General features: G+C 37.6%; 2 protein-coding genes across 5 annotated transcripts in view; one reads left to right on the top strand and one right to left on the bottom strand.

Moving 5' to 3' along the window:
* The window catches only part of LOC309491032 (anoctamin-9), a 31,254-nt gene extending 22,952 nt beyond the window's left edge, over positions 1-8,302 (bottom strand). The window contains exons 1-8 of one of the 3 annotated variants that reach the window (XM_082160434.1): positions 8,063-8,302; positions 6,405-6,479; positions 5,783-5,908; positions 5,240-5,379; positions 4,754-4,803; positions 4,556-4,623; positions 282-361; positions 19-153 (exon numbers count right to left, since the gene is read on the bottom strand). In XM_082160434.1, the coding sequence (XP_082016560.1) occupies positions 19-153; positions 282-361; positions 4,556-4,623; positions 4,754-4,803; positions 5,240-5,379; positions 5,783-5,908; positions 6,405-6,479; positions 8,063-8,116 (728 nt within the window). In that variant the 5' untranslated portion in view covers positions 8,117-8,302. The remainder of the gene's footprint in view (positions 1-18; positions 154-281; positions 362-4,555; positions 4,624-4,753; positions 4,804-5,239; positions 5,380-5,782; positions 5,909-6,404; positions 6,480-8,062) is intronic. The other 2 variants (XM_082160432.1, XM_082160433.1) reach the window with 2 other exon arrangements.
* Positions 8,303-16,412: 8,110 nt separating this feature from the next.
* ano5a (anoctamin 5a) overlaps positions 16,413-22,073 on the top strand; it is a 58,346-nt gene continuing 52,685 nt past the window's right edge. For both annotated transcript variants that reach the window (XR_014202910.1, XM_082160423.1), the window contains exons 1-2: positions 16,413-16,666; positions 20,364-20,425. Coding sequence is in view for 1 of the 2 variants with exons in the window: in XM_082160423.1 (XP_082016549.1) it covers positions 16,594-16,666; positions 20,364-20,425 (135 nt within the window). In the remaining variant the exon portion in view is untranslated. The remainder of the gene's footprint in view (positions 16,667-20,363; positions 20,426-22,073) is intronic.

Below are 22,073 nucleotides of genomic sequence, written 5' to 3'. Positions count from 1 at the left end.
TAATATTAGGTTACTCACATGAGAGGACTTGTGCTGTAGAAAGCCAGGCCATACAGGAATACTATGAGACCAATTACAGAAGCAGGAATCAAGAGAAATGTGTACCAGCCCAGCCACAGGAAATAAAGAGCCACCTTCTCGCCAAGGTAGTTTCTGACAACACATACAAAAAATGCATCATCAAGAAACCTGCAAGGATACTTTCTATTGGTAGCAGAATGGAAATAAGTCTATAATGAACAGAGAGATGAGTAAAACCACAAAATAAAAAGAAAGAGAACCTGACGTTAGTTATGGGTTGCCCCCGAAAACAAGCAGACCATCGAGCCCAGCTCTGCTTCAGTTCTTTCTGCTCCCTTTTCTAGGAATGAAAGTGGACAAAGGACAGTTTTTTTGTTTTTTGTTTGTTTTTTGTTGTTGTTGTTACAATTACTACAAAACCATGAAATCTCATTTATTTGGACTGTAACAGAAAACACATGGTCACCCTAGAGACCCTGTAGGTTTAGTTGTCCTGGTTCCCTTTGAAGGGAACTCGCGCTGCATCAAAACGCTGTGGTAACGCAGTTAGAGATTGGCCTGGCCCTTTCTCTGCCTTCACCTGCTAGGTCCAGTGTTTCATCTCAGGGTTTGGAAGCAGGCTCTGCGGTTACTTCCACCCCAAGTGAAACACCTGACTGCAACTTTCCATTTCCTAGGAGCTGGATGTTATTAGTATTGAGACAGGAGACACTGAAGATTCATCACTTCAGACTCCTGCATGTGAGGAACTGATGGAGGTTATCACTCATGGCGTTGCTAAATTAAACATTGACTGGCCGGCCGAGAAAACCGGAGCTTCGTCAGAAAAGCAATCTAGACGAACGCTTTCTGCCGTCACGTACACAACCTCCATGTTGTGGGGCTTGCTGTTTTTTCCTGACCTCCAGACTGAGGAAGAGGAAGAGACCAGTTTCATACCATGTATTTAGTCCACAAAAATCAACAAATTTAAACATCCATGGGCTTAAACAACACGGTTATGGGGTGATGCCCAGGGCTGAAGAGACGCTTGTGAGCCATCTCTCCCCTGAGTAAGCATCGTCCCTCAAAGCCCTCACATTACCCAACAAACCACTGAGAGATACATTGGCGGGTAAAGCGTAATCGCCAGCAGGTCAGGCCAAAGAGGGCTTTGTCAAAGAAGAAGTCCTGATGCCATCTGTGCCCTCAGGGGGCCGTTCTGCCAACCCCGCCACCTTGTGTGTCTCGGGGCGCAGGGGTTCCCAGCGAGTGCTTATCCGAATGTCCGCCCTAAAAAAAAAGTGCCACAGCAGGCTCTAGTCATAGGGGAGGAAGTAAAGTCCCTGCTGGTCATGGTGGCTATAGAACGTTTTCCTCCGCCCAGCAGGGAGTCCGGGTTCTACAGCCAGTTATTTATTGTTCCAAAAAAGTATGGGGGGTTGCGTCCGATTCTAGATCTGTGCCAACCAAATCGCTCTGTAGGCAAGATTAAATTCAAGATGCTTACTCTGAAGCAAATCGTGTCACAAATCAGGTCAGTGGACTGGTTTGTCGCGATAGATCTCAAGGATGCATACTTCCACGTATCCATCCATCCACAACACAGGAAGTTTCTGAGGTTCGCTTTCAGGGATGAAGCGTACCAATATCGAGTTCTTCCTTTCAGCCAAACTTTATCACCTTGCACTTTCACAAAGTGTGTGGATGCAGCTCTGGCACCCTCTGCGACTCCAGGGCACTTGCATAATAAATTACAAAGACGATTTGGTGATTGTAGCTCATTCAGAGCATTTGGCGGTTCGACATTGAGATGTCGTTCCCGCCCACAAATTTGGGTTTGAGGCTGAATGCCAAGAAGAGTGTGCTTTTTCCAGCTCAGAGGACCATTTTTCTGTGTGTAATATGGGATTCGACGACTATGCAGGCATGTCTGACTCCTCCTCGTATCGTCTCAATTCTCTCAGCTGTGAACGAGCTAAAGCTAGGCTAGTCACTCTCTAGGCCAATTTCATAGACTGTTGGGTCTGATGGCACCTTTTGGCCTGTGGTCCATGAGACCTATACAGTGGTGGCTTAAAACCAAGGAATTCTCCCCAAAGGGAAATCCGCTCCATATGATCAAGTGAATGCCGTCGGGCCTTAGTCATGTGTAAAAAACCTTGATTCCTTTCCCAAGGACCTGTGTTGGGGGCTCCTTGTCGTCACATCAAGCTAACGATGGAAGCATCCCTCACGGGCTGGGGGGCGATCATGAGTGGTCGCTTGGCTCAAGGTCTGTGGCGGAACCATCATCTCTCATTGCACATAAATTGCCTGGAGATGCTGGCCGTGTTTTAGGCACTGAATCACTTCCTCCCAGACCTAAGAGGCCGTCATGTGCTTGTTTGTACAGACAACACATGGGTACATAAACCATCAGGGGGGTCTGCGGTCACATCCCTTATTCAACCTGGCTCACCAGATATTCCTGTAGGCCCAGGGGAAGCTACTCTCTATGAGAGCGGTTTACATTCAGGGGTATCTAAATCAGGGGGCAGACATCCTGTCAAGGCCAGGGCCGAGGCCCGGGGAAGCCTGAGGTGTTGAAGCTCCTGTGGGAGAAGTTTGGCCAAGCAGAAGTAGATCTGTTTGCATCTCTAGAGACAACACTCCCTCACTCACACAGCTCCTCTTGGGCTGGACGGTGTGGTACAGACATGGCCGAGGCTATGTCTGTACGCCTTTCCCACGATCGCTCTTCTCCTGGGAGTTCTGCAGAGAGTTCGCTGGGACAGGGTCCGTCTTCTATTAGTAGCCCCGTTCTGGCCGGCCCGGGTGTGGTTCTCGGACCTCATGTCTCTCCTCGATGGCTCTGCTCTGGAGATTACGCCCAGGAGGGACCTTCTTTCTCGATCCTTCAGCCCCATCCAGAGTTGTGGAAACTGTGTGCTTGGCCTCTGAGGGGACCCAGCTCATAAGTTCAGGTATTTCAACCGAGGTCGTTGAGACTAACCTTCAATTCAGAGTTACGTCCATGAGGAAACTCTATGGCCTGAAGTGGATATTATTCACTTCATGGTGCGGAAGTCACCAGCTGGACCCAGTTAACTGCCCAGTGGGGTGCAGTGCTGGAATTCCTGCAGGAGGGATTCTTCGCAGGGCTATCCCCCTCCACCCTAAATGTGTATGTGGCAGCCTTAGCTGCTTACCACACTCCTTTGGGTGGTGTGATACACATTTCCTCCATGGCATCTTGAGGCTTAGATCTGCAGTCCGCATGAGGGTGCCGGCCTGGGATTTGGCCATAGTAGTGGATGGCCTTTCCTTGGCTCCCTTCGAGCCTATTGCAGAAGTTCCTGAGAAGTTTCTCACGCTGAAAACTGTCTTTCTCCTTGCTATCTGGTCTCTCAAGAGAATTGGAGACTTACAAGCCCTATCTGTATCTCCCCCGTGCTTGGAATTTGCGCCTGGTATTGTGAATGCTTTTCTCTACCCCAGACCAGGTTATGTTGCTAAAGTTCCTACAAATACTGTAAGACCTATTGTGCTGCAGGCCTTCTGTCCTCCTCCCTTTCTGAATGTCTGACCAAGAGAAACTAAATCTGCTCTGCCCAGTTAGGGTTCTAGATGCCTACGTCCACAGAGCTGCCCTGTGGAGGAAGTCTGAACAGCTGTTTGTTTGCTTCGGGTCACCCAGGAAAGGGTTTCCGGCATTTAAGCAAAGGATGAGCAAATGGCTACTCTGGAGGCACTATCTTGTCTCCTCTCGTCACACCGTGACAATTCAACACTGTGTGCATACGATTTCACACGGGCAGGCATTTGCTCATACGGTGGCATGGGCATAGTACCTGTAGCATTCCACCAGCGATCCGACGCCGCACGAGTCCCTTGAAAGGGTACGTCTCAGTTATGTAGGTAACCATGGTTCCCTGAAAAGGGAAAGAGATGCTATATCGCCCAGCTATACTCCCGGCATGCCTGTGATCGACTTCTTTCGGTCTATCGGAAGCTAAAACTACTTGGTTTGGGTGTGCATTATAGTTTCCTGGTCAATGACGTCACCCGCCTATGACGTTCCGTCTCGCCATTGGACTGATTTAATACGTGCTTTACGACACAATCACACAGAGGCGTTCCCACAGCGTTTCGATGCAGTGTTTCGTTCCCTTTTCAGGGAACCATGGTTAAATACGTAACTAAGATGTTTTGTTTAGCAGTGGTTTTATTTGTTGGTTTCAAATGTCTGTCTAAAAAAAACAACTCATTTGACTTCTGAAATCTTACATTTTTCTGTTTCACTCAGAAAAATTTAAGATTTCAGAAGTAAAATTAGATTTTTTCAAGACAGACATTTGAAACGCAGAGTATAAGAATGTGTGTGATCAAATACTCATTGTGACAAGATACTTTCTCTATATGCTGCTTTGAGCATCAAATAGTTATGTATAATCATCACCCTGGGATATACTTCCTTATCAACACATTTGCATAATGATTCTGCAGTGTGGACTCTGTACTACATGTGTACAAAATGCTGTGAGCAAGAGGAAATAAAATATTAAAATCATACCTCATGTAAGCAGAAGTGAGTCTCGAAAACATTTTTTTTCATGAGATCGGGCAGATATTCTGAAACACCTAAGAGAGGTAGAGCGAGAGAATGTATTATGGAATCGACAGTTCAAGATGAATCATATGAAGGTTGAAATAATACAGTGATGTAATACAAAGTAATATGAATGAGCAATCTAGGGAAACTGTTACTCACCCTCAGAATCGATGCATGTGTGATGCAGAATGAAATCAACAATACGAATCCTGAAACAGAGCCACAATGCAGATCAAAGCCCTTCTGTTAAAGTGGCTTCTTTATTTGTGTACAACACAGGGTTTTTTTTCACAATACATCAGTCGTGACTATGTCACCTTTCTCCACTGCACTATAGAGAATAGGGATTACTCAGATTACCATTAGTAAGAGATGTAGCATTTTGTTTGCTAGCCGTTTAATTGGTGAAAATCTCTATTCTTCTCCATTCTCTATTCTAATCTCTATTCATAGGCAAAATGTACTATCACTGAGCAAGTTAGGCAAAAATAGGAATCTGTTAGTTAGTCGATACTGAACAGTGATCAAAGTAATGCCAATCACGTATTAAAAACCCTATAATTTTATTTATATACATTTATACAAACAAATGTGTTTGAATTACAGTCATACAAATGGCTAGAGAGTTTTTTGAGACTGTGTTACCTGGTTGACTGAGGTATAGAACCCTGCTGCTCACAACTCCAGTTACAGGCATCAGACACTTTTAAGAGATACCGGTATGTCTCAAAAACCCTTTCTGGTGCTCTAATGCAATAAAATACCGTATAATCATCTCTAAATTTCTGCAAAAAGAAACATACACCAAATAAAAAGAGTAAAGCAAATATTTGACAACATTTCATTATTAGTACCATTATCCAAACAATATAATAACGCAGTGCCATTATATAGTGTTGAACTAAATCTAATAATAATAAAGTCATAATAATATGGTTCACAGCAGTCTTGTTAATTTAACAGCATATTGTATCATTGACTTGTACATATTATTGTAAGACACAATATTTAAGCAATGAAATTGTGCAGAATAGAACTGCAGTTTTGCACTTGTTGTGTCAGCAGTTACGCAACTCTTGCAATTTTTAGTTACACTTTCAAATGCAAAAAGGAATTTCCCCATCATATGTCAAGACATTAGTTATAGACTTCTTAAACCAGATCTCAAAAATGCAAAAACTCCCTTACTTGAATGTTTAATTTCTTAGCTTTCAAAGTTTCAATGAAAGCTTTTTGTTTTCTGATGCATTCGTTATTTTCCTCTCCTTCTGAGATTTTTGCCACAAGAACAAAATCGAAGGTCAGAGGAGGATGCTGAGATTAAAAAGAAAGAAAGCAGTGCTAATAAATTATTATCAGAACCTTCCCACTTACATAAATACATCCTATGCAATTTTCATTTCATTCTAGTGACTTTCCTTCGTGTGTATAAGTTATAAATAATTTAAACATGTACTGTGGGGTCAAAAATTGAGACCATGTTAAAAATCTGAAATTTCTCACCCCATTTAATATTTAAGTTAGATTTATTGTAACACACAAAAGATGCTTTTTATTACACTATTACACTGATAATATACAGTAAGTATATTAAGACTTTTTTATTAAATTTAAAAAAAGTAGTCTTTTCACTAGAGCCTCACTTTGAAACCTGTATTATGTTTTATGTGCAATTCATTGTTTCACTTAGACTATTACACTGATAATATAATTTGTAATGAAAAAATGTATTCAATAAAAAATAGAAGCATTTTCACTAGTGGTCTCACTTTGAAACCTATTATGAGCTGTGATGTGCTATAGGCCTTACCACTGGTGGCATAGATGGGATCTCATTGCCATTCTCATTTACAACTCCGATGGTTTCTAAAAGGTCAATGCTCCCCTACAACAACAACAACAACACAATATAAACAGTTCAGAATAATAACCCCATTTACAAGAAGGGAAAAGGTGGAAATGTACTGTCAGTATGTTCTTAACACAGTAACTATGATTGTAATATATATATATATATATATATATATATATATATATATATATATATATATATATATATATATATATATATACGTATATATATATATATATAATATATAATATATACGTATATATATATAAAATATTGTACAATAAGAAAAAAATTTAAGATAAGAGATCACAAACTCTGGATTTAGGCTATTTCTGGCAATAGCACAGATCAATATCAACGTAATACCATGTACTTTCCAATCAGTTCTGTCCCCATGTTCTTACTCTATTGCAAAATAGTATAATAATAACAGATGCAGCTGCATGCACATTATACTGTAAACTGAAATACAAATGAAAGCATTTTGGAAAGTTCTTTTCCACCACCAAGTTCTACTTTCATACTACTGACTAATCTTATAGGCTAGTTTATATTGAAACAAGAAACCATCCCAAATGCCTGTGAATACCAAAAATTCCATTATGGCCAAGTCATGAGGGTTTGAATGTTGTTTGTAAATTGTTTTAATTGTTCTAGTTGTAATTTAGTATCTGATTCTACACTAGATAACTATCAATGTTTGTTTTCCCCTAAAATAGTCTGAATAGCTCAGAACTGGTTTAAACGTCCCACACCAACAGAAGCAGAGGTACTGCAACCATAGCAAATGTTTTGATTGATAAGGGAACGTTTTGTGTTGCTTATTATGGCATGACCCCAAACACAGGTCGTATCACAGATACTGTGTCTATTGATACTGCTTCTCCATGACAGCTGCAGTAGACAACTTAACTTGCAGTTTCACACAGACAATTAAACCATTCAATCTTAGAACAGGGGCGTTCAACCTTTTCATGGCTTAGCAGAAGTCTTTTCTCTTGGTTTGGTGTCATATTTCTGAATTAATTCCCTTACATTCACAAAACACTATATAATAAGACCTCAATCGGGGTGCAATGTTCTCTGAAACTTTCTCTGCTGGTGTTCCTCTGAAGAAACACCTGTTACATCAGCTTTTATCAAACCTCAGTGTATTGTATATTTGTGCTTGTAACTTATGCCATGGCTCATAATGATTTGTGTGTAACAACATTTCTGTAAAAAAATTGTTTTGATCTTTTGACAGAGCAAAAATAATCATCTTGAAGACATCTATTGGATCAATGTTATCAAGATCAATGAACCACTGTCCATGTTAGTACAATGTAGCCTAGAAATAAAAGTAATTTGGCAGGAACATTAAATATGCACATTTAATAGGTTTCTATATAAGCTGGTTACTTTTAGGTCAGACATTCTTCCTGATCCTGGTAGCCTTCATCTTTGAATCAGACACACAAACCTGCCTGTGATTCATGAATTCTGTTGGCTCTTAATTAACAATTGCCTTATTTTCATGTTTCAAGTGAAGCACTAAGAAACTGTAAGATAGTCTACTAAGTTAACTCTAAGACAGGCAAAAACTAACCAAACAGTGCAGTTAAAGTTCATCTCACCTGCCTCCGTCCTAGTTTCCGCTTCATCATGATAGATCCAGGGCTCCAGTCCATGACAGCTGTGCTGGTTTTATACGGGATCACAGACACTTGTCAGTTAAAGGGAACCTTTAATAATTCGCCATTACAAACCAAAGAGTAAGCACAAAAGACTCATCAGAAACTCGTGTACACTTCCGTGCTGCTGTAAGGAACTTGACTGTTGGCTTGACTTGAGAGACAGCCGCTGACTGTGGAATGTCGCCGGATGACTCTCGGTCTTGATGTCACTAAACGTGCGCTCACGTCTGATAAAACTCGTCATAGGAGCACAACAACCCAAACAACTGCGTCACATGAGCATACTAACCCAAACACACGTCTCAAATCTAATATAGTTCCCGTTTATCATTTATATCAAAACGACAACAATAATTATACATGTCACAGAATTTTTTTCCCCCTATATTATAATAAATATAAACATCACAATTCACAATATTTAAAATGAATAGGCTAATAACACATTTACCGAAACATAGATAACGTGTAGCTTAGGTTTCTACGGTCTTTTTTCACTTCTTATTTAGAATATAGAATATATAGGCTATAAAAATACACATTGCAATAAATAAATAAATAAATAAATAAATAAATAAATAAAGTAGGCCTATAGGCTACTACACTTTTGCTAAAATATTCTTAGATCTTTTCGATTTAGTAATAGCCTATATATATCGCATGACACACCCTGCAACGTCTAATAATAATAATAATAATAATAATAATAATAATATAGCCTATAGTTTATTGGCAGTAATGGTATTTGGGGAGCTTTATTTTTTTTATTTTTTTTTTATTTTTTATTTTATCAAAGGTGGAGTGTAAAGGTGTATATAGACTGTATGTTAGCGCTTTCGAGTATCTTTTGGCTATTATCTGACTATTATCTGTTTATTGTAAACCAAACCCATAATGTGACCAACCCACATTAACCAACGTTGCATTTTGAAGTTGCAGTTCTGCCACTAGGTGGAGGCACGAGATCTATTACTGGATAAAAAGAAAGTTTGTGCGGCCACTAGTTCTGCAGGAGTCAGTCAGAACTGAACTGCATTCTGCATGTATGTATGTGTTAAAACTTAAAGACCACTGAAAAATGTTTAATATAGTTATATGTTTGAGTTAGATGTTATTTTTTATTATATTATATTAAAATAAAAAAATATTTGTCATAAAGAGCATTTTTGAAGAAATTTACAATTGGTCAAAAAAAATAAAAATAAATAATGATGCTTTGCCATGTTTCCAGACATTGAATAATGAAAAGAAAAAAAAAAGTATATTAATTTTTAGAACACAATACATGTATTGTCAGAGCACAAGCAAGTTTTGTTCAGGATAACCTTGTACACGGCTTGATTCATGCATCCTTAAAGATGGAATTGCTAAATATGTATATCCTGTTTCTTACATCCAAATACCATTTACATTTGCAGTGTCTACAGGGGTGGTCTGATCTTTTGGTACCATCGTTTAATATTTTGTTCCAATCAACTTCACAAAAATGTCTTAAAACTCACAAGCTACGGTTTGACTTTAAATTCTAGATATGTGAGTTCAAATGATAAAAATCGGAATCTCCTCTATAATCTTATAAACCAGATTAAACACTTTTGCCCTATGTTATTACTTTGGTCCCACCCATAAGGAAGACCATAGCCCTCAGAAACGAGGCTCCCGCCCCATGCGTCTGCCACCTTCACATATGGCTGTGGAATTATGAAACCCAGATTGTAGAATTGTAGGTTTAGGAAATAGGCAGCTATGTTTCTGTCCCGCTGCCACACCCAGACAGAACTCCATGTGTAATTGCTGGAGTGAAGGGCCGTGGTAACCACTTGAAGGGTGGCCCCGGCCAGAAGAGTCTATATTGGGCTACACAGGCTCCTTTAGTTACACTCCTGGTGGGGCTGGAACAAGCCATCAAGATGTGGAGAATTCTTAGGAAGCTGCTTCAGAAACAGCCTTTTCTCTTTCTGTTCTGTATGGGGAAACGTGTGTGTGTGTGTGTGTGTGTGTGTGTGTGTGTGTGTGTGTGTGTGTGTGTGTGTGTGTGTGTGTGTGTGTGTGTGTGTTATTATCATTTTTAAAGGATTCAGACATAGCAATGATGGTTCTGATTATCAACCTATATATTAGCCAGTCATTTTGCGACAACTGACTTGGCTGATGAACTGAAGTGCTGTTCAATCTACTGACAACTTTGTTGATGAACGCTGCACATTGTCTGTTGTCATATTTTTAAATACATTTTGACTACATTTTGTGGGGGAAAAAAAATGTGTTCAAGCAATGTCTTTATTTTTTATTGTTTGTATGTGTATTACTGACATTATATCTGACACAGAATTGACCATTTAAAAAAACCATATTGGTCAAACACTAAGCATTCAATGCTGAGCTAATTTTAGAGAATGTTTGTTACATGTAATAATGAATGTAGTTTTATAATTCGTTACATTACTGAGTTGTTCCTAATGGCAAATTGTATTTTTGTTGTTCAATTGTTCTGAAATGTCAGAGAATATATAATTGGCACATTCCATTTTTGCGTCCTTGAAAGGGCGGGAAGTGAACGCTTATCGTTGGGTCATCTCAAACTTAATTCCTTCATGAAGAGTCTTCTTTTGTTGTTATCAGAGGGAACGTGCGATGGGAACTGCAGGCAACTTGCTGTTTATGATCACATGACCTTCACAATTCATTTGATGTTCATTTGATCTGAAATTGAATCTGCTTTAAACCCAACAGGAACAATTCCTTACGTATTTATGTGTGTGTTTACCAAATGCCACACCAAGACTGTATCAAGTTGAAATAACTTTGAATTATTGACAATCTTATCAGCTATAAACATGAATTGTACTGCTGTGTTATCAAGATTAATTTTCAGATAACATTCAACGTGAACATTTGAAACAATAGTATCCTGCTCTGTTTTCATATTTGTGTGTGTGTGTGTGTGTGTGTGTGTGTGTGTGTGTGTGTGTGTGTGTGTGTGTGTGTGTGTGTGTGTGTGTGTGTGTGTGTGTGTGTGTGTGTGTGTGTGTGTGTGTGTGTGTGTGTGTGTGTGTGTGTGTGTGTGTGTGTGTGTGTGTGTGTGTGTGTGTGTGTGTGTGTGTGTGTCTGTCTGTGTGTCTGTCTGTGTGTCTGTGTGTGTTTCTGCTACTTTGGGCACTTTTAAGTCCCCGTAGTGAAATTTTTGATTTATGTAAAAAAATATCATCTGATGCTTGATAAATATATACATAGCTAGTCTTATTACACACCTTGAAATTTTTTTTTTTTTTTAAATGAATGAATAGTGTGATTTAATGAAAAATTATGAAGCATTTATAGGTCTGTAACAAAGCTGGTGCTCTTCTGTCTGGTTCTCTTTTTGAGCGAAAGGTTTTACTTACATACATACATACATACATACACACATACACACACACACACACACACACACACACACACACACACACACACACACACAGACAGACACACACACACACACACACACACACACACACACACACACACACACACACACACACACACACACACACACACACACACACACACACACACACACACACACACACACACACACACACACAAATCTGACCCATGGAGGCACCACCTCGCAACCTGATACTACAGGACACATTCATTCATTTATTTATTATTCATCGGAATTGTACGAAACTTGGTAAAGGTTTTGGCAGTTGCTATGTGAACAGAAAAAAATAAAAAATAAATCATGGACATGATTTGAACAGGTTACATGGTCCTGGAAAAAAACAGGTCACACTTGTGCTCCTCGCGGGCATCTCATCTAGAGAAAACTTTTGATACTGCGGCCAAACAAAATCTCACTGAAAGCAAATTTTTTTAGATATCAGGCTCAAATTCTGAACACAACTTGTTTCGATTTATGGCTTTGATTTTCTCACAGATAGAGTAAAACATGTTTTTAAAAATATATATTTCATATTAAAAAAAAGTCATAACAATAAATGTAAAGTTCTGTAACTTTTTTTAAGTTTACTTTTTAAACTTTTTTCACTTCAGCAATAATCTGCCAAGTGTTGTCTTTGAAAAGAGATCAAACTTAAATTTGTGCTCTAAAGCATTGAAGATTTATGACAGTTTAAGTTGGAAATTTAATTTTTAGGTCTATACTCAAAAAGTGAATAAATTGATTATGAATACAGCGTAAATATAATTAAGTATATATTTAATTTATAATAAAATTCCCTAAAAATACAAAATATTAAATAGATAAAAAACATTATCGAACTAAAATATATAGTACATTAATTTAATTGAAATAAAAATAAAAATGCAGTTATTTTTATTTTTATAAAAAAATCTTTTTTTTAATTTATTTTATAATCATAATATTTCAATTAGCACTAGGGTTAAAGGATCAGGGAATGAGGCGGGAACCGGCGGACATTTAACACACTTTAATATATCAAAATAAATAAACAACAAAACGAAAGTGGCAGCCCCACACCAGGCCTGGTCCTCTCTTGTCCTTCACTGTCACTGCCACATCTATGGGATGTGTTTGATGAAAAAATATGACCCATGGAGGCACCACCTCGCAACCTGATACTACAGGACACATTCAGAGGTATTGTGGAGTCCTTGTCTTGACATATCAGACCTGTTTTGGCAGCATGAGGGAGATCTACATGATATTAGGCTGGTGTTTTTAATGCTGTGGCTGATCAGTATATATTGCAATTATAAAGTCTATTGTAAACTAAATATAAGCATGCAATTTTGCAACCCTTGATGATACCAAATTCATCTACAATAAGATGACAGAAATGCAGAGAGGTAATGAGAAAAGACCCAGACAGATATGAAGAGTTATGGAAAAAGAGCATTACAAAAATTGGAAAATGAGAAGATAAAGAATGTCTCCCAACTGACAAATCAGAAAAGAAGATAGTGGAGGATAAACAAAAGTAACCATGGGACAAAACAAAATGCGGAAGGCCTCAAATTAGTTTGATGTTGCAATGGAAATTCATAAATGTATTAGTTTTTGAAACATGACAATCAGTTTGAGCCTTTACTGCAATACCTTGCATAGACAAAATACCTTCTGTTTCCATTTGTTACTGTTTTCTCTGCAGTAACCTATTGTTAAGGTTACATTATTAACATGTCATTAACATTGTATCCTTACTGTCACAAACTGTCATTACCACAGCAATGATTTATTTTAATTATTAATCCAATTTTTATTTGGAGAAATTATTTAAACTCTTGATGTGATTTACACATTAAAGCTACACTGTGTAATTTTTTTTGTTGATTCTTAGCAAAAAACACTTAGTTCTTTCAAAAATATATGTGCTCATTAATGTATATTTATTTCTTTCAAGTAATAAAGTATTCTCGTAAGTTTATAATCTGCCATTGAAAGTCCATACGGGTGAGGGGTTCGAATGCCGGTCGCCATGTTGCCCCTCCATCTTGAAACTACATTAGCCAAAGAGGGACATACCTGTAAATTCAAGCTTCGCCTTTCGCGCTTTACACTCAGTGACACAGAGACGAATGCGAGGGGGAGATTACTCGCGACTGCCGGCAGATTTGAAAGATTGCTGATGGAGGATCACGCCTATTCTCGAGGACATGTAGCAGAGTCGCCAAGGAAGCGAAAGAGAGAATTAAAACGTCAACGCGACAGGCAAATCAGCAAGACCAAAGTCAATACTGGAGTAACTTTTCCCAGATGGAAAGAGCTCATGAGGAGCAAAGATTTTAAAACGGACGCCGAAGTTGTCTGCTTTCTTCTCGACAGGTAATTCAGCCTATTTGTGTAAATTCGAAGTTTTATAGTTGCTTGTCTAACCATAGCATGGTTGTGCATAACGCCAGAACGACCTCTAGTATAACTTGCGTTACTTTTCCTCACGTCAATGGTGAAAAAGTATTGTTTACCTTGTAACATAAATCTGTGCTGCGACGGATCACAGGTGATAGTTTTAAAGGCGCAATTGGACGAAGTCGAACTGGAAACCATGTTAATCTTGGAATAATACGGCCACCGTAGGAGTTAAAACGCCCTCGAAATTGAAAGGAACAGAAACTAATATTCACTGGGTAGTCATATACAATTTCACCGCTAGATGGGGGAAAATATCACAGTGTAGCTTTAAAATGACAGTATTTGTCATAAAAAGCTAAATATTTTATCTTTGGTGTGTATGAAACTAATTGATATCTAAGGTTACCGTAATTTTCTGTGGCATAAAGAAAATCACTCACTTTTTTAATATCAGTATTTACAAAAATGGATAAACCTTGAAAGTAACTATGTAAATGTCTTCAATTTTTATAGAAAGTAAAAAAGAAAAGTGTAAAAAATTAACGTTATTTTAATGTTGCAGTAAGGACATTTTGTAGGAAGAAGAGATGAAAACCATATAAAATAAACAAATTAAAATCTCAACGACTACATTCAGTTTTTTATACATTTTTATATGCATTACAGATTGTGATGATTCAAATGTTCATTCATAGGGGGTTGATTTTTATTGAATTTTATTTGGGAGAGTCAAAAGTTACCGTTGTTGCAGAAACACCCATCGTTATCCAATTGCCAATTATGGAGTGTCTATTTACACTAAGTGTAATAAAGTGTCTATGCGTGTTTAATAATAAAGTGTTTATCAGTTAGAGTTAGGGGTACAGTATGTGTATAGGGAGAGCTTTTTATATTCCCAGCATCATTTATAAATATAATAATTTACACTCTATGTTTGTATTGTATACCTTAATTTAGTGTGCAATTTAACACTGAGGTGGCAATAGTATTTGCCACTATTTATAGTATAAATAGAATCTATCGCTATTTCCACTTAGTGTAGATTTTGCTATTTAAACTAAGTGTAAACAACAGCTATCGTTAAGAAAATGAGCTATTTTCACTTAGTGTAAATATAATCTATTTATTGCTATTTAAACTTAGTTTAGTAAACTTAGTTTAAATAGCATCTATTGCTAAGAAAATGTGCTATTTGCACTTAGTGTAAATATAATCTATCAATATTTACACTTACTGTAAATAGCATTTATTATATTTGCTTTTATTGCAAATAGCCTCTGAATTAATATTCTTCTTCTTCTTCTTCCGTTTTCTTCTGAGACTAAATTTCCTGAAAACTCATTAAGATTTAATGCTATTAGCACCAAACTCGACACAGACCTTCAGACTGTTGTGTAGTTTGTTGCTATATATTTTCAAACTGATCTGACATTTACAGTTTTCGCATAAATTACAATAAAAAATCCCACTGACTTACATTGGCTGTAATACTAATGCTGTCCTATAGAGGGGCCACAGGATAAGCAATCTTTTGTCTACTCTATATTACTCTCCGTTTCCATCAGTTAAAATGACAAATAAATGCATACTCACAAGTTATGTTTGAACCATATGGATTCTTAATATTTATCGGGTGAAGGCACATTTTAAACAGATTATTTTGTACAGGTAAAATTGCCTTTCTAAACTAATGCACTGCTTCATTCAGACAGTAGTGCACACATCACATGCAGAAACATTCAGGAGAGCAGAAACTTATTGTCAATGCTGTTCTGTGATTGATCAATAATCACTTACAAACTGAAAAGTTATAACATATTTCTTTCTGTTTTTGAAGTAGCCTAGAGTTTCACTATTAGGGACGCTGCACAGACTGGTATCTTTTTGACCGACTTCATCTTTATCTGATTTAGAACAAGCAGAAATCTCTAAGAAATATAACGACCTATAGACAAAATAGATTTTGAGTCGAGGTTCAGGCTTCTCCAGCCAACTCAAAGTTCACAAACTTTTGCCTCTAGTTAACAAAGTAGGCTAATACGCTATAATGAAATTAAACCTGCATTCTAATATTCCACTGAATTTCTTAGAAGTAGACCATGAATTCACTCAGGCTGAATACATTTCTCAGAAAGGCCATTTTTTTCAAGCTAAGTGAATCTAAACGCAAGGGTTAAGAATTATGGACATATAGTGTGCCGACAAAATTGCGGTCATTTTATGTCACTCCCCTTTAAATGAAGTGAGCGCTCAAGAGTGAGCGAATTTACCAATCCTACTATGAGGAAGGTCTTACTCATGAATGTTAAATAGACCCCGATGACGTGGCTTTGCATCCTCCCAATGCAAAGACCTGTTCTTGAATATGAATTAGTCCATGTTAACGTTGTTAGTAAACCCCCCAATAGGGAAGACATTGCTCATGCATATTAAGAGAGGAGCTCTTGCCATAGTAAGGATCGTAATTTCGCCGACTGAGACCCAAGACAAACCCGAGTGGGCAAATCTGATCCGCTGAGCGTGAAGTGAACGGTCATTCCTCGGGCAGAGCTGAGGTCGGATCACGGGGCGTGGGCTCACACGGAGCCCTTACGGAAAGTTCTGTGATTTATAACAGATTCACATTTAGAATACATTAGGACACTTAATAAAAATGAATCGCGGATCGGGAAAGTCGAGTGATGAGACGCTTATAGAAATGAACCGAACTGCTTGGTCCAGCGGCGGTAAGTGTCCGGAACACGCCTTTACTCGTTTTCACACATGGGAATGTTTTAAAAGAAGAAGAGAAAATACATTTTGTGCTTTATTCTTAAGTTAGCTGCCACTTTTGTTGTTTATTTATCTTATTCAAATAGTCTTTTTAGAGTTAATGGCCTGAAGAGTATTTTACAAATGCGCACATCCGTTCCGTCTAAATTGTGCGCGACAGTAACATGAGACAACAGCTTTAAACTTATACAATTATAATAATAATAGTTTAAAATAAAGTTAAAAAAAACAAACAAACAAACTTTGAACCACTCTTTATTGTATCTGGATGTATTAATATATAGCCTGTAATTTGTGTTCTTCAGGTAGTCAGGTTTACACTGCATTAGCCCATAGTCAATGAAACACCAGAAAAGTTTATACTACATGTTGATATAATACAGTTGGACTATCTAACATAGTATAAAGATGGAAAGTATATCCTGTTAGCATGACTAAATATGTTGCTATGCAATACAGTGGGTGCACACTAATGTACAATGGCAGAGATAAACTCTCATGGACTAGGTGTGACTGTAGTTAAACAGAATAGGCTGAGATTCTCATGAACTTCCCCTTTAAAATCCTTGATTGTGTTTTTACCTTAAAATGGTCATGTACTTTTCCTTCTCTTTGTCATCAGTGTAGTCTACATGCCAACAGCCAAAGCAGTTTCTATTAAACTCATTGCAGTGAAGGGAAGATTCTGACTAACAGACACAATGAACAGCTCAAAAACACTGTACATTCCTCATAATCTGGGCTATGGTCAGAGGGTATAGATTACCATATAAAATAGGTTTTTAAAAAGAAGCTTGACAGTTTCAGTATTTATAAAAAATCATAGAACAAAGACTTATCATATTTACTAATGCAACCACTTGATATGAATCAAGACACAATGGATATTGCTGCCTTTGTCAGACTTGTTTGAATGTTGCTGATTTCAGTTCGTCTTCACTTGTCCCTGCATGATTTGAGGAGTTCCCTGATAAGCTGATAACGGGCTCTGTAAACTCATCTGCAACATTTATGTTTTCAACTTTGTCTTTAGTTAACACACTGTGAGTGACCACACACACTAATTCACTGCCACTTAAACCATAAAAGAATTTCACTCAAAATAACTGGAACTAGTAACACCATTTTGGCATCATGGTTTATGCTGTGGATTTCAACTAACCACAAACTATGTCTCACGTGCTTTGTGTTCATATTTCCTGTGTTAGCATAGCAACCATTCTCGCTTCCAGTTTCATATCATGCACCTAAAGTTGACTTGTTTTCTTACAGCGGTCAAGTGTTCATGAAGATCGTATCTATTAGCTGGTTCAGCCTTGATTAGGATTGGAGCTTAACTTTGCAGGATGATAGATCTCTAGGAACATAACAAAGCAGTCTTTGTCCTAAAATATGCAATATATTAGGACAAGACTGATTTATATATTCTGTTGCCCAAACAATAAAGAATGCTATAAAACTAAAGTCATGCATACAGGGTATATACTATTCCTTCAATGTATTGTAAGTTTCTTTGAGTAAATGTAAAATAATTGTGAATGTCTAAGTCAGACATCTGCATGCAATGAAAATAAATATTAAATGAATCCTGGCTTGTTCGAAAAACCACTGTCACATGGATAGGCTATACACACACTATAAAATTATAAAATGTTATCTTTATATAACAGCAGAGATTGTTCATCTGAAATTCATTGGTTTGATAACACACTATTGCATGGTTTTATGGGTTTTGTCAAAGCCGTTTCAGACAGAAACATTGGACAGGAGATGAGTTCACCCAAACATGACAATTATCTCATTATTCACTCACCCTCGTGTATTTTGTGTTTGAGATTCATTTGGGAAGTGAGGGAAAATATGAAATGAACCCTATACAACTACTGTGTCATATTTGATATCAACATGTATAAATTATCAACAAGAATGAAACTGTTGAACACAATCTACCACATGCCTTCTGTCGCCTGATTGATAGTTTAGCCTATACTTTTTTAGAAAGTAAAAAGTCTAGTATAATTCTAAAAACGTCTCCCTTCAGCGCGTGGTTCACATGTTTTTTTTTAGCTGTGAAATCTTTAATGATTTTTTATAAAGTAAACATAAGGATAACATTTATATTGTTAGTAATATTTTAAGATGAACACTAACTGGACTGAAGCAACTTAGGTTTACTTGATTATCCATACCTATTTTTATTTTTTTTTAGAAAATGTTAGAATATGATATATCAGGCTTTTGAAGAATGTTTAATTGTACATCTCTAAATCATCACTGTTTTGCATTGCAATGTTTTGCCCTCCAAAATAAAAACTACAGCGCTTTAATCATAAAACTAAGCATTTAAAAATCATTTTACAAAGACAAATAATTTGCAGACATAGACCTGGTTTAACAAACAGGGCTTAGATTAAGCCAGGATTAGGCCTTTGTTAAATTAGGTCATTTATAGCTTTTATAAAAAAAAGAAGCCTTAGAAAAAAAACAGAAAAGAAAAAAAAAACATTATTGGTGTGCATCTTCTTTAGACAAAACAACGGCAATGACATTGTAAGATATTGTCAGTGAATGTTGCGTTCAGTTAAAACAGCTCAAACATGTTTAGCCTGTGACTAGACCGTGAGAAGATTCTTCAAGAATTCTCCACAGAGAAAAGATAGTCAGATATCTACTCAGATATCTATGTTAAGAAAGTGCTGCATGCTTTGAGCTCTGGACCAATTCTCCTCTGGTTTGTGTTATATATGAGCTTGGCCTGCAGTACATTTTGCCTGATCTGATAAGAAACCTTCTAGTATTCCAGCTGTATTTAGATGTAAGAGCTGGTTTTGGACTATGTGGCTTCATACAGCCAGTGTTTGGGACTGACAGACGTATTTACTATCAGGCGTGACAGTCAAATTGTCCTGTTGACATATAACACCAGACCGAAGTACATCGTTTTTATTTATTTATTGATATATAATCAAAGTCAGCTCTTATACTTGCTACTAATGCTTGTAACCATAGTTACACACATACAGATGATAAATATCAAGATTTGCATTGTATCTTCAAAGATTTCCTTTTGTTATTCTAAACTGTTCAGCATTTCAGGACACTCGCACTGTGTTCTTCCTCTTACGTTTGTGGTCAGAAACTCTTATGATACAATATAAAGCAATTTAATAATCAATGTTACAACATAAAATATTCAGATGGAAAGGTTCCAGAAACAAAATGTACTAGCCTATGACTTGATCACAAATGAAGATGGATGGGAATAGGGATAGTCTTGGTTATTTCACTTCAGTAAGTTGGACAAGTGACTTAAGCTTTTGGAGAAGTAAACATAATTTGTATTTGTGTCTGGAATTTAAATAAATGTCTGTACCTTATTGTGCTTCTGTGTTAGTATGACCAGTGTGTTTGTGTATCTGTGTGCTTTTCTGTTCAAGTATGTTAATATTTTTTGGTTTAATGTGAGGAGCAGCAAAAAAAAATTATCCTCAAAAGTTTGACAATGTTACAAATTGTTTTATCAGAAGGAATTTACATTGCTTTCACAACAGCCCATATTTGAAGAAGCAATAGAAAAGGGAAGATTTTTGGAAAAAGGGAAGTCATTTGAAGATCTATTAACATTCCTAATTTTGTCTTTTTTCTCTCCAGAAGAAAACAATGGCTTCCATACCAGTTCGGATAAGGAGTCGTTTCAACTTGAAAATGCTGCGGTAAGAATTCTTAAACATTCAGACACCAGTTTAAGTCCTCTTTATCTTCAGTTTCTACGTCAAATCATTTGATAGTGCCAATACTGTCACAAACCTGTTGTAAAGATCTGCGTAGACCAGAATGAATTTCCATGCTGGTCCAGGCTGATTTATGCTGGTTCGTGGTGGTTTAGTGCTGGTCTAGCTTGTGGTTGCTATTTACCGCTGAATAATCTGGTCAACCAGCATGGTCTTTATTGGTCTTAAGCTGGATGAGCAAGGAAATATTGCTGGTTGTTGGGAACATCAGCATCTAAAACTAGGGATGGGCATTCGATTAAATTTTCTTAGTCGATCGTCGGGAGAATTAACGATCGACTATCGATTAATCATTAATATTTTTATATTGAAATTCATTATTTCTTTAACTTTTTATAAATTAAAAATGCAATGAAAATACAAAAATACAGTTTGTTTGTCCTCGATGAGATCTTTATTACAAGAAGATCAACTTGTGGCAGTGAAACTGGACGTTCGGTAGACTTGAAGATTCCTGCGGTGCTCTAAACCAGCGGAACCTGCAGCTGCGAGCCGGCGTTCTTAAACAGAGACCCATGGCCACTTCATCCGTTTTCTGTGATCGGATAGCTATCCGGTCGTGAAAAGACCAAATCTAAATGCCCTCCGAAACGCATTCGAGACGGATTTAAATCCGATCGCTCAAACCACTTCAGGAGGAGATCTGAGACGCATTCCAGACGAAACTGGACAAGAGTAAATGCATCTGGTTGTTGAAACCACATATGCAAATTTGACTTATCCCAAAAATGATAAGAAATAAACGTGTGAGAGCGTGTTATAGGCTATGGGCCCTATCTTGCACCCAGCGCAAGTGACTTTGTACACCGACGCATGTATCATTCCTATTTTGCGCCCGCGCAAAGCGGACTTTTCCCTCCACAGAAGCACGTCGGTTAACTAAGAAATACACTTGCGCTCCCGGGGGCGGTTCAGCGCAAAGAGGAGGCGTGTTCCGGCGCAAACGTTCCTTCTTGCTATTTTGCAGGTTTAGAAAACAATTGCGCCACTAACCAGGAAAAAATAGTTTAAAGTCAGTGGCGCGTTGCGCATGTTATTCATAGGCTATTTTAAGGGCGCATGCTTGGCCATAATCAATGTAGCGTGTGCACAACGCACTTTGATTCTCTCATCTACACAGAAGCAGCAGTTTTCATTTTTGCAAATCATACATTATTACGATAGATAGATAGATAGATAGATAGATAGATAGATAGATAGATAAACAATTTATTATAAAAGCATACATCTAGCTTACACATTTACCCAAATTAACCGAAGTTAATTTGGGTGGGTTTCTCCATTTCAATGTAACTTCTCTCTTTTACGGCCGTGACGAGAGCGTTGCTCTCCTTGGCTGTGAACCGCTGCTGGCGCGCGCCTGGCAAATCCGCCGTTACAATAGCAATCCGCTATGGAAAAAGCGCATCTGCTCTTAAAGGGAATGTGAGATGACGCTCTGATTGGTTTATTTCACGTTACGCCCAAACCACACCTATGAATAATGAAGCTACTTCAGACCAACCCATTTTAGATTTGCGCCTGGCGCAAGAGTCATTTATCCCGCCGGGAAAATAGCAACAGCGCCGAG

Source organism: Leuciscus leuciscus, assembly GCF_965113295.1.
Source record: "Leuciscus leuciscus genome assembly, chromosome: 25".
Taxonomy (NCBI): Eukaryota; Metazoa; Chordata; class Actinopteri; order Cypriniformes; family Leuciscidae; genus Leuciscus; species Leuciscus leuciscus.
The sequence above is the reverse complement of the archived record's forward strand: the minus strand, read 5'-3'. Positions and strand labels throughout refer to the sequence as shown.